The 13771-nt window shown below is 46.5% G+C and overlaps 1 protein-coding gene across 1 annotated transcript in view; it reads left to right on the top strand.

Annotated features, from left to right (window-relative positions):
• Positions 1-13771, top strand: part of LOC107189925 (zinc finger protein 423 homolog) — a 76324-nt gene that overhangs the window by 2119 nt on the left and 60434 nt on the right. Inside the window, exons 2-3 of the mRNA XM_015578617.1 lie at positions 8257-8343; positions 8500-8562. Of these exons, the coding sequence (XP_015434103.1) occupies positions 8257-8343; positions 8500-8562 (150 nt within the window). The remainder of the gene's footprint in view (positions 1-8256; positions 8344-8499; positions 8563-13771) is intronic.

Below are 13771 nucleotides of genomic sequence, written 5' to 3'. Positions count from 1 at the left end.
ATCGAAGACTCCTTGGCACTGATAATGTGAGGTATAAGGCAGTATTACTGTTCAGTGTCGAATAGTCTTCGAACACTCATCGAGAACTTCCTGTATACCGTTGTATGCCACGAAGAGGCTGTCCACTTTTCGGTTGGCCCGCCCCGTAGACCACGTCTCGTATAATAATTTAACGAAAAGCCGTCGACCGACTTAATCCTCGGTTAGAAGTTGCATTATAATCACTATAACCACCGGACAGGAATTAGGGCTGTCACTGCAAAAACTAATAGCGGATTAAGTTTTAGAGGAGGCCCCCCGGTTAAAGGGATTAAACCGCGTAAGCTGGGAAATTTACATTGCACCCGCGTTGGCCAACGAGTCTCTTTCCGCTGGTCCAGGCCTTTCTAGAGTTATTTAATTATTATTAATCGATCGTGATTCGTCGTAATTTGAGCCTCACGAGACGAGGCCTCGGGAAAACGCGGAAGATCTTGGTAAATGAAACCACGAATAATCGTGTTTTCGGGTCCGTGAGTTAATTAGCAGATTATTATTATGCATCGATACGCGAGAAACGCAAATTACAATCACGATTCTGAAGCGCTAATGCGCGGTGATTCCTGGTCATTGCGGCCTGCTTTACGTTCCGTACGATCAGTGATTCGCGAATATATTCCAATATAGTGTCGAATATTAACGGGGAACATTGATACGAAGTTTCGAGATATAATCGACAAAAAAGAATTCGTATTCAATTATATACATTGTGCTGGAAGAATATACAGTAAAGGCTCCATGAGAGTCGTATAGGAAGTTCCTTGTGTTAATAAAAATATTTTACACGGTCACCTCAAAATTTGGATTGTTGCGATCGATGGTATCGTCGACAGAATGGTCGTTTCCGTCGAGATGTGATTGTATTTCGTGGACGAGAGTGACGAGCAGAAGTAGTCGAAAAGCCGGCAGCGCAAACAGATGGGGCCCTCCATTAACGCAATTACGAACGGTTTCCGATGGTATCTATGTACCTCTACGGATCGTTCACGTTATGACGGGCATTGGAATCCATTAATACAGCTTCGGTTCTGTCCAGGTTCATTATCGTGCATTAATTAGCGACACCCTATATCACCCAATGGGCTCCGCTACGCTATCGGGTCGGAGGCTTGCTATTTCGTGGCTAACCGCGTGTCCGTGTAGTTCTGGAACGCGGAGAGGAGGGGAGGGGGAGCTGATGGTGGTGGTGGTGGTGTCCGCTGATCCGATGGAACGACATCGAATTGCTTTCGCCGGAAATGCGTGCGATTTCTGCGCTCTGTGTTCCTTCGACAACGAAATTATGCGTTCGCACACACACACACGCACAAACACACACACACACAGGTGTATGTGTACGCACACCTTGACCAACCACTCGCGTTTGATCGATCGATTCGGCGTTATTCGGTGGTCGATGGCGATATGTATGTACACAGAATGAGTCAATAAAAACTATTATCTAAAATAACTCTTTATCTATTGGTTGTATCGACAAACATTTACATTATGTAGTATCTTAAGGGACGCATTGGATGGATACAATTTGATTGTATAAATCTTATTTTTTGTTGAGATATCAAGATGCCTGTAAGTTTTTTTAAGGTTAATGCACCTTTTTTTTTTAATACGTTGTTGACGAAAGAAGGAATTCAGCTATCTATAGCATGATGGTAATAAACAGATGTATCGACCTTGAAAAAACTTGAGGTCACCTTGATATCTCAAGAAGAAATGGGATGTAAAAGTGAAATTGTATCCAACCGATGCGACCCGTAAAATGCTATATAATTCATAAAACGTTTCCTGACACAATCAATAGGTAAACGAGTTATTTTAGATAGTGGTTCTTATTGACTCACCCTGTATATATAGCAGTACCATGGATACACGGTTTCCACGTAGCTAGTCGAATAAGGAAGAATTTCCGAGAAGAATTACTTCGACCCAGAAACGTGCGAGTGGCAAGGTAGAAGCAAGGTAGAACTGTTGTAAAGGTTGCTCGGTTAGAACGGCAATACGGGGGCGTTCTCCAGATGTCTGTCGTGGTCTGTCTGTTTCTACTCAGAACGACTCGAGAGTTCGGAACAGCTTCGCGATGAAGCACTCGTTCTACTGCGGGGGTGGGGGTTGAGGAAGAAGAATCGTATTGTTGGAAATTATAAAAGATTAGTCGGGGGAATTATTCGGAGGATGATTATATATAAAAAGAGAGGGTGTCCCGTTTAAATCGCCCCACTCGAAACTATAGACGATATTAAAAAAGGTTTCAGATGCTAAGATCATATTAAAAAGCTTTCTGACGCGAGTAACTTTTATCTATGTGGTCGCGTAGAGGTCACACAAAGGTCAACTTTGTTTTTTAAGCTACTCGTTATTCCCATGCGCAAAGTACTAACTCACTTACAGCGAATTCCAGTAAATCCTCGATGAGTGTTCGAAGGCTCCCCGGCACTAAACATTAAATATTTCATAAACCCCAATGGTCATATGCGGTTAAAACAGATCTCATTGGCTTCGGAATTCCAAGCTTTATCACTGTGCGAAGCTTAATTAAAAAGTCACCGTTACACCTGGAGACCTCTCCTTGTCAGTGCCTAGAAGCCTTCGAACACTGATCGAGGATTTACAGTAGTGCATTCAAAAATATATAACTATTCCTTCTGGAGGATGAATTATAAAATTACGAATTGTACAATGCTTTTCTAGTGTTCATGTTTCTTTCAAATTAACGTTCATCATCGTGATACGAACGTGATCCACGGGGCTGCTCGTAATACGTACCGTTGATGATAGTAAAGTTTTATTATAAAGACACACGGGGAGAGGCAGATGAGGTATACAGAGAGGCATCTCACGTTCGCTCGGTATAGCTCGCGTGCGCGCAATGGAACGTATAAGAAGTGTACGTACAAGCGGAGATAAAGCGGTCGCAATGTGTTCGGGACGTTTGAGACTGTTTTAAAAGTGGCCGGGCACGCGGAAGGCTGCGCCTCAGCGTAGCTACTACCCCCCAGGAAGGAGAATAGCGACGACGACCGGGGGAAGGTGGTCGGAACCGAGAGAGACATTCCCGTGATGCGGTATTCCTTTGAGGCGAGGCCCACGTGTCGACGTTGTACGCTGACTTGGCGTCCCCTTTTTGCGGCGAATCGTGCGTGGCCATACGCAACTGCTTCTGCCATGAGAATCGCAATCACCCGGCTGTACACCTTTTGTACGTGTGTCGCGACCGCGTGCACCAGTTGCGCCCCGTTTGACCTCTCCCGTCGTGTTCCCACTTTGACTTTGTTGCGAGCCTGGCATTGCGATAAAAAGGTCAGCCAGATGACGACGACGCGTTCGCGGCCGTTTGTACAGCGAATTTTCGATGAGTGTTTGCTCGTGTTGGTAGATTTAAGAAGATAATTCGCTAATCGTTACTCTGTTCACCTTAATTTATCTTTGTGAATTGCGCGTAAACAGCAAAAGTGACTTCTGTAATTTGACTAGATAAATAATACGAATAACTTGATTTCGAATTCATGGCACTGCGGGGGCGTGACTTTGATCCAGAAGAAACGACTTGGAACAATCCACTTAAATGATCCTTAAGATGTTTGGCACGGGTGGGAACTGTAGTTCCCAACATGGGCGAATCTCGCGGCCGCTTGGGAACTATAGTGTCCAGGCCCTTCAGTGCAATGCCCGTCTTTGGGGCATTGTGGAGGGTACTGATACGTCTTGTATAGCTACGAATGAATTTATAGTAAAGGAAAAATTTGGTACTACAGTAAATCCTTGATGAGTGTTCGAAGTCTTCTCGACTTCGTGTCGACTTTGATAATGAGATTTAACACAGTGATTGGAATTCTGAAGCCAGTGGTATTTGTTTCAGCCTCATACGGCCATTAGTTTGTGAAATATTTAATGTTCAATGGGGAGGCTGCCTTGGAACACTCATCGAGAATTTACTGTAGTTCCTCCAGGCCATAACTATCGTATGGACACAGGGTCAACTCGTTACGATGCCTCGAAGGAAGACAGGGAACGGTTACTCCCGATTACCGGTTACGATAATCTCGCTAACGATATCTCCGGGGGGATCGTGGGCAGGTCGTGGAGGTAGCAGGCCCCGGAGACGTTCCCATCCCGGAGAGAGGCTCGAGGATAGAGAGAGGCAGCAGCGGTTAGGAGAAGCTGGCAGGGTTTCGAGTCATTAATCGATACGCCGTGAATAAAGGAGCGCCCTGCGGGTTATCCGGAGCGACTGCTATCTCTGGCTCCCCGGTTGCAGCCAGCCGTACGTCTTGGACTCGTGACAGGCAGCCAGACAGCGGAGCTAGCGAGCTAGCAGCGAGCAGCAGCCATTGGGGAAGGGCTGCTCTGCTGCGGTGGCTGGCTGGCTGGGTGGCTGCTACAAGGGAAGTCGAGCTGATTCCCGTGGGAATCTACCCCGGCCAGCTCTGACGCGGGCTCAGACTCCCGCGAGACCCTGGCATCCGCCCGACGAATACCCTCTGGCTCCGACACGGTACCTGGAGCACACACCCGGGATATTGCGGATAACTTTGGTGCGACACCATCGAGTTCCGATCGAATATTTCGTCCATGAATCGATCTCGATCGATCGAACGAACGATCACCAAATAATGATCATAGGACATCTTTTGGGGGTTCGTCGAAGTACAGTAAATCCTCGATAAGCGTACAAAGGCACCCCATTGAACATTAAATATTTCATAAACTAATGGCCATGTGCAGCTGAAAGAAATATCATTAGTTTTAGAAGTCGAAACTTTGCTGAACCTTGTTAAAAAGTCAGCATTACACCTGGGGACCTCTCCTCGTGTCAGTGCCGAGGACACTCCTCGAGGATTTACTGTAGCTGGAGAATCGGTTCTGCTGGTTCTCCGAGGACACTAGGATACCATTTGCTTCCTTTCGTTTGTCTATATTCATTCTTTTCGTATAGAAGTCACTTTGGCTGTTCTCGTTGACCCCTGTTTGTTGGGGGATGCTCTGCGATTCCGAAAGATAAATTAGGGTGGGTAGTGTAAGGAATGTGGCGAATTTTCTTCTTAAATCTACTAATCGGATTGTGTTGGATTTATGTCGTGACGTACACACCATACTGAGAGAAAATTCCTTGCGTTCCATGCATGTCGCGTCTCGAAACACCCTTTTCCAGGAGAGATCCTGTGTGGTCCTCTTGTGGGGAGGATTTATCCTCAATATGCAGTTATCATCTTCGCGCATATAGATTGGCTTATAACAATACGTTTCGCTAGCATTAACCAGAGAACCAGGTCTACCCCACCCTTTTACATATATCGAATCATCGTAGTTCTAAACGAGGACTTTCCAAAAATCTCCATGCCAGCTGAAGTAATCGTACACAATCAGAAATCCAAAATGGTCCAGGATAGAAACTACCATATTTCCCTGTACAAATTTATCCCTCTCGACCCGAACGATCGTCCACGAGTTTCTTCATCTGGAAAAGGTGCCCTCCAGCGCAGTTTTACAGTCACCTATGTCACGCGTCGTTACAAATGTATCTGCGAAGCGTTATCGAAAGTACAACGTACGGGGTTAAGCCGCAATATGCAGTTATCCCCCCGGTCGAGGGTGCACGTGGGTTATAATAATACGTCCGTTTAACGTTACCGCGGGTCCAGGACGGTGGGGGGAGTAGGTGGGCCGAGATTGCGAACTGTATTTTCGAGAGAGCTTACACCGAAGGCGTCTTTGTGCTGGGAAGAACAGCCTGCACGCCTAGTCCAAGCCAGGAGACCGTATTACGTGCGCCTCTTCTTACGTTCATATCGTACATAAACACAGGTGCACAGCCATATAAAGCTACACGTGGGCCACACACCGGGCTGCTCTACCCGAGAGATGATAGCCAATCCCCTTACCTTTACGATTATTGTCCGACCGGGCTATTCTGCCTCACCGCCGAATTGTTTACAGTATTTACGATAGATCGAGTCGCCAGAGAGCGGTACGAGATGCATACGAAGCAGCCACTACGTATTCTATGGCCCCGGGTGTTAACCCTATGGACCGAGAAATTGGGTTTTGACTCTTGGATTCCCGACGTGGATCTTAATTTGTTGGGCCGCGATCTCTCCTAATGTTCCCGCACGAGATTCGTTCGATTCTCTATCAATATCTATTCGATCCGCGAATAACGTTCGGGAAGAATTTCCACCGTTGAGTCGGAGGAGATCTTCGAAAGAATTCCCTTCGACGACAATAGAAGCCGAGAGACACGCGGTCGAACGTTTCGTGGGGCGGGGTGGGTGGACGGAGAAGTTCAACAGCAATTAGCGGGACAAGGTGGAACCGACGGAAAAGTCTTCCTCGCCGGCTGGAATTCTCGATGATGGATGAACCATTAACCACCGCGTTTCGGTATCGTCAGTGGCAAGACGCACTCGACAGAAGCCGTGACAGCTGACAGGACGGCGGAGGGTGCGAAGGTTCAATCGAAGGGTGGTGGTTGCCAGCGGTGCCCTCGGCTGATGTCTTCTTGGAATATTTAAGAGCCGTCTCGGCTCTTCTTCTTCTCCATCCCTTGCCTCTCGCCGTGATGCGCTCGTTGTTTCGCGTCTCTGCAGGCTAATGCTCTCTGTGTCGATGGGAGGACGTTCAGCTGGCTCTCTCCGAAGGCTTTCCAATAAAGTCGATGCTCGTAGGACTCTTCTCGGCGGAGGAGCTTCATCAAACTTTCGCGATTACCATCCACGAGAAACGTATAGCTGCCGTTTTCGTGGCGAACCTCTCTGCCCCTTTGCCGCGGGCCTCTTTACGCCTGTTTCCTTTTAACTTTAGAGATAAGAGTGTTCCGTTTAAGCGTGACCCCCCTTCCCGAATATCTTTCTTAATTGGCGAAACGCAGGAAAGTATTTTGTACGTAATTTTAATGGTATTAAGTGGTCAGTATCCTGCAAGCGTTGTTTAAGCAAATGATTAAACATTGATTTTTTTCTATTCTTTGTTTCATATTCAAACAATTTTCGCGTCGCTGCTTAGAAATGTTCATTTACTTAATATTGTTCGTTCACTGGTGAAATTTGTATTTTCTTCTTCTCAATTTAATCAATAACATTTTTCCCATTTTTTAAATTCCATATACCGTTGAAATGTTCAATTTTCCTCTGCCACATATTTATTAATTTCGACTATAACAGTCACAAAATCTCTTAAGTGTTCATTCATCGGTGCGTTCACCCTATAACCCTTTTGCCGTGGAACAACCTTTTTTTTACTCCGAATCAGATTTCGTTAGCGCTCGCAGAACCTATTTCAGGCGCCGCAGTGAAAATTTGATCAAGTAGAAATGAGAATTAACCGAGCACGGCTGTGAGCAATGTTAACAGAGGTTTTAAAATCGCGTTCTAAAGGGTGCGTTGGTCGATATCGCGTGAAGCGTATCGAGTTATACCGTGTTGCGTCAGGCACGATTTACCCCCGAAGAACCGAACCGCTTTCGGTTGTTGTATATCATCAAAAAGCGAAACGACGAGCCGTGTTTTCGGGATGAAATATACCCGCGGAGCGCACTGACAGTGGCGCTGCCGTATAGTACAGCCATCCGTTTGTCACGTGGGACCACAAAATTAAACTTAAAAAATTACACCCCTGTCCACGTGGCCAACAGGTCGTTTGTTATTTCGCGTGCATCCACCATCCCCTTCTCCCTCTCGGGTCTCTCCTCTTCCTCCGGCGCACGCTATCCCTTCTGACTCGCAAGCTGTTCGATCTCTCTCGCTTCTGTCCTATTCGACGAACTTTTCACTCCGGCCGATTGCCAGCGTTTTCGAAGGTGTCGAATGCGGATTTTTTTTTCCCTCCCCTATACATTCCCGTATACATTTTCCTGGTTACACGGTAAACAAAACGGTGATATGCGATGATATTGTTAAACTTTCGTATAAAAAGGTTCATTCCCGTTAATGGTAGTAAATTAAATTAAATAATGCATTTTTTTCGGGATACAGTCCAACTTTTCAGACAGCGAAAGAGCTTATTATCAATCGTCGTCTCGGGGTGTGTGTTTGTGTGTGTCTGTTCTCGCGTTACTCGAAATCCATATTCATGTTCTCGAGAAACAGACGCTTGGTCGGGTGGGGGAGACGCGGGACGCTTGTTTTCGCTTGTTTTTCCTCGGAAATACCACAGATTTTTATTCTTGGGCCGGTGATATGCAAATGGAATGGAATTAATGGTCGCTTGTCTCTCTCTCCGCAGGAGACGAGGAGTGGGAGGAGGACGGGAACGAGCAGAATGTCCTGGAGGTAACCGAGCAGGATAATAATGGAACAACGGGAATTAAGCGTGAGTGTTACTAAATACTTTATCCGTTATCAAATGTTTCCGTAAATCTGCTCTCGTGAATTAAACGCCTGTTTTCTTCTTGTGCGTTTTTTCACTCCCCCTCTACATTCTTTGAAATTTCTCCGATCCCAAGCAAATCCAATCTTTTGATTGCAGAGGACGACGAGGAGGAGGAAGAGGAGGAGGAGCTGCAGCGAGCGTTCAGCCGTCACTCCGAGGGTGAGTCGAACAATATACATAATTGTCATATAGTGTTGTACTGCGAAAAATTAGCGACCGTAGGGCACGCGCTGTTCCTCGGCGAGCCAGTTAGAAAGCATCAACAACACACAACGGTTACATTCTCAGCCCTGTGTTCGGAGATCTATTTTCGCGAATCTTCGGGGCTGCTTTCGAATACTCGGGCACAATGAAGTATTGCTGCCAGGCAACCGTCGTTATGCACGCAACAATGGGCCAAGAATCGAGGCGGGGGAGGGGCTCGTATGGTCGAAGGAGGGTGGTGGTGCATTCTGGTGCATTACTTTTATCAGTTCTCGCGGGACGTTGCCTTGCACTACCCGTGCGACGCAACAATGCGTTCAGACGCATCGTCATTGTTCGCGGGGCCGCTCGAGAAGCACAACCAGACCCACCTTAGACTACTCTATGAATATGGGATTCCTGCAAGTCCCGAAGGATACTTCGAGATGTTGCGTGTCCCGTACAGAACATCGGCTGGCGACTGTACCGATGACTCGGCTCGTTTTCCACGCGATGACTGGGATTGCTGACAGGGTCGTACATTTTTCCACGAGAAAATGAATTTCTCCCGAACGATCCGCGGGGTTCGAGAATACGTACGCTCGCTGAATTTCGGATAGTGATATGTTTATTTCGGTTTACCAGTTTGTATTAATACTTCTGGGAAATTGATAGGACAAGTCACACAGGCAGCTGAGGGTGGAAATGATTGTTGGATGATTGTGTAGAGGAAAGTGTGCTGAAAATATTCCAATTTTTCGATATAAGAAAGTTGACTTTTCGACCAAATTGTCACTGAAATCTTCCATGCAGCTCACTCTGTGGACAATTTGTTTCCCCTCACAGATGTTTTATATTTCGTTCCAACGAAACCAGTCTTCTGTATATATTTTCTTTAATGAAATTTGAACAGAGGGGAACGGATGGTAATTATCGAAGCGAAGTATGAGAATTGCAACGTGGAACGACACAGCTTTCCGTTCGGTCGTCGCGTTAAATTTCACGGACGGGGCTGTTGTTTCCGGTCGGAATTTCGTCGCGTCTCCGTGCATACCGTATAGGGGGTGGGAGATGGAGAAGAAGTACCAGCCGCGGCAATTCCTTTCAGAATGGCAATAGGGGCTCAGGTGGCAATGGTGATCCCGATCCTGCTTATTATGTCGATATATCGCGTCCAAAGTACACACACGCGCGCGTGGAACAATGGTATCTTAACGATATAGAGACGGGGGGATAGTTTTCCCAATAGTACGTCATCAAATATCCATCGCACACTCTTCGGTTTTTGTTGGTATTCCGCAAAACCACGACGCAGCGCGTCAGCTCGTTTCTACGAAATCACGCGTGAACGAAACAAAAAAAAAAGTATGCACAGGACAATGAATTGGATATTAGCCGAAAAAAAAATTGTCCACTTGCAACGCGATTTTCCAGCCTCCGAAACGTACGCAGTGAATCTCAATTAAACGAATTACATCGATTCACGGGAACACCCGAAATAAACGCTCGGAGCCGACGGGAACATTTTCCACGAACAGCTTTATATGCAGTCCAGAGTATAATATTCTTCGGGAATCGACCACCCACATCTCTCGAGGATTTGTCCTTTTCATGTTGGAAAATTCTGTGTACGAATTATGTCGTGACATTGTGTTCGATTGGGGATGCCAAACTTAATACAGTAGTTGTAAGCAATGTCTTCTTCTAAAGCAGAGAATTTCCTTTGTTAGATTGACAGTAGGGGATGGCAAGTAGTTAAATAGAACCTATTAAAAAGTTTCATTACATTTTCGTTTCCTGACTCCAAGAGTGATCTTTCTCTGCTGTCGAAAAATTTCACGAACGGTGGTGGCAGTTACGTAAGCTCGAAAGATTTGCTCCTTTTTCGCGGGCGCGCACCCATCCCCGAGGAGTCAGGCGGGAGATCCGACTTTTATCCGCTCCACCCTGCGCTGCCCGATTATTATTTCAGGTTACCTTTCGCCAAGTGTACTTGCGCGCGCTTTATACTCGAAGGTAAAACCGGCTTGGAGGAGCTCGGAACGAGGTTGTATCCCCGAGGAGGCCGCCGACTCCCGCGGGAGATGCCTCCGATGCCTCTCCTCCTCTTTCTCCTCCTCTTCCATCTCCTTCTATTTATCTCTCTTTCTCCCTTACACCTTTACCTGGCTACCCTGAAAACATCGAGGCTAGGGCCTCCTTCGTTTCTTTAATACATAACCTTCTCCGCCAACGCTGCTCATTACCTCGGAATAAAATGACGCAACGTTAGCGGCACAGGATTTCCCAGGGACGTTTGTTCACCCCTTTTACAACCCGACGACCGTTTCCACGAATGGTGTGTGTATCTGTCTGGGAACGTTCGAATTTTCCCAGAGCTTACCTACCACGTTTCTATTGTCGAATGAAAAAATACAAGGTTTGCCCCTTGGAATCTTGTTAATGAGCATTTTCTTCTCTTCGAATGGTTTTTGTTCATGAAAGGCTATCACTCCAGTTTGACTAAATTATTTGTCAAAATGTCAATGTTATTTTAAAATTGACAAAAATTTATCTCGAAAGTATGATAAAAAGTAATGACATGGAGAGTGTATAAATAGAAATTGCATAAAAGTTTCGACCCCTAATTTAGACTAAGTTAGTCATTGTATACTCATGTATGAACATCATCGGAATATCATCATTATCCTGGGAATATCGACTCGGTTCTGATCCTTGAGGTGAACCAAAAGAGAGAGAGAGAGAGAGAATTGACGAGAATAGGGTTGGGATGGTTAACGCCTTACGCCTCTCACCGGAAGAATTCCGAGGGTGGTTTCTGCGCTTTGCCAAGCCGTTTTTTTTCTCCCTCTCCAGCGGAAAGTGTTGTTGTCGCGGCGAGTAGTCAACCCCGTTGGGTACCGATTATTCGAACAACACGCTCGTATCCGTCCTCCGTTTATCATCCTCCCTGTGCCCTTCCTTTCTGTCCCTTTTCCGTCAGACCGAACGCGCAGCCAATTAGGAATTACCGAGGCGCGTGCGTTATCGAGCAACAAAAGCCGAGAGACATACACCACCGCCGCTGAGGGAGGCTTTCTGAGGCCTCGGTTCGGATAGGTGAATGGAGGGACTGTGTGTTTTGTCTCGAATGGAAACAATCCGTAGTAATCGAAGAAAAGCTGAAACTCCGCGCGAACCCTATCTCTCTCTCGACGTGATCGACGTCGCCGCTGTTGAACAATTTAATTGTTGTCTTTGTCTCTCGGTGACAGACGCGTGGAATGATTGTGTTCGATTCCGAGGCAACGCTGATGGTTTGTTCGGGTTCCTGGCAGCGTTCATAATCGCAGACAGTTCGCTCTCCCTCGGTGAAATTGTGCGAGTCCTCTAAAGCCAAGTGTAGCACACATTGAAATTTCGTAACCGATTTCGACGAACGATCGGTGGATATACGCTTGCTTTTTCGAGCTAAAAATGCTTCGAAATTGTTGTTGGGGATGTTTTTTTTTATACAAAGATTCCGGTTGCTGATTTGAGAGGACTGTAATGATGCCCCGAAAAATTGTCGTGACGATCCCGCGACGGATTGAAATCACTGGCATTAAGGAAATGGGGGATCATGGTTCCCAACGGGAGAGGTCGCGAGGTTCTTCGAACTGATGGTGGGTCACGAATAGCGGGAGGATGGTGGGAAGATTATGCGAGTGTTGTTCGAGAACTGGTGTCTATTTATGTTCGTTAAATAATAACCGATAGGTACTGATAGTTCGAAGGTTGAACAGAAACAGAGTAAAACTCTATATCCATGACAGGGCAGCAATTTAGAACTGAATCTTCAGAAAATAATCGCCTAGTACTCAATTCATCCATTTCAAGTCAGCGAAAGCGTGTTTTAGTTAAAGGTGGGTAAATTAATTATCTAGATAAACAGGTTCGAATAATGAATAAAAGATTAATAAAAAGTGTTTCGTTTTTTTCGATCGATTAAACGTGGGAAGTTCAATTTTTGGAGTAGATACGCGGCAAACAATTATTTAATCCCAGTAACTATTTAAAGGTCATAGTGTTGGCGATACTTCGATACTTCGATACTACTACCTTTCACTAATCTATAATTCGAATGAAATTCTGCCGAACTCTGGTACCAGTTTGAACTTTTTCGGTTGTATCGACCGCCCGTGGTCAGGCTGTGACGGACGATGATGCAGGTGTTTCCGTCCGAGAAATTCACTATTAATAAGCGACGCGGGGCGAAATTTCGGCGAAAAAAAAAAATAAGTCCAAGCGAACAGGGAGAGAAAGGGAGGAGAAGCCAGTTTCCCCGTGGGAACGTGGAAAGTCCTGTAGCTAGTAGAGCCGCGACGTAGAAACCAAGAGGAGCAAGAGGACGCGGAGGTGAAGAGGGCGTCGAGGGACGATGAGGAGGAGGAGTAGGATGAAGAGGAGAGGAGAGGAGAGGGGAACACGCGAGGGGAGTTGGGCGAGAGGGTATATTATGGGGAATGCCAGGGGAATCCCGAGGGACCAGCAGAGCAGCCCAGTGCGCATGCGTCGAGCTGATTAGTTCTCCCTCTTCCCTTCTCTCCTCTTCCCTCCTCTCGCCCGTTCCCGAGTGCTGGCAGCGCCAGAGGAGAGCACCGAGTCCCGAGGGATCTGGCCCCGCTGCCTCTTCGCACTTTCCACCCCCCTCCCCATTTCACTCTTCTCTTTCTCCCACCGCGCATCCTCTTTCTATGTACTTTGCCCTCGTCTTTCCAGTTTCTCTCGATTCCACCGTTTCGCCTAGCTTCCCTTCTATTTCTCATTCGATTTTTTTTCTCTTCTTCTACCACGCAGTTCCACGCTCGACTCTGTTCCTCCGTTCGTCTTCCGACCGCGGTTTCCTCTTTTATTCCCACGTATCCTCCGCTGTCGCGACCGCTAATCAAGCTTCAAACCCCGTCGAACGGACCACTGGCACAGGAGTTGGTTGGAGAAGTTATCTCGGACAATTTTGTTAACGGGTGATTCGCGATGTCCAGGTGTGCACGGATCTCGTTGGACTCTGGGAGAATTGTTTCGACTATACACGAATTAATTACACCGTCCTTTATTGAAGTCTAATTATTGATTCGGTAAAAGGTAAATTGTACCGCGCTTGCCAGTTAGGTATGGAAATATGATTCTCCAGAGAAGGAATATCGTGGAAAAGTAAAGGTAACGT

Source organism: Dufourea novaeangliae, unplaced genomic scaffold, assembly GCF_001272555.1.
Source record: "Dufourea novaeangliae isolate 0120121106 unplaced genomic scaffold, ASM127255v1 scaffold175, whole genome shotgun sequence".
NCBI classification, from domain to species: Eukaryota; Metazoa; Arthropoda; class Insecta; order Hymenoptera; family Halictidae; genus Dufourea; species Dufourea novaeangliae.
Note: the sequence above shows the minus strand (reverse complement) of the source record. Positions and strands in the feature narration are given on the sequence as shown.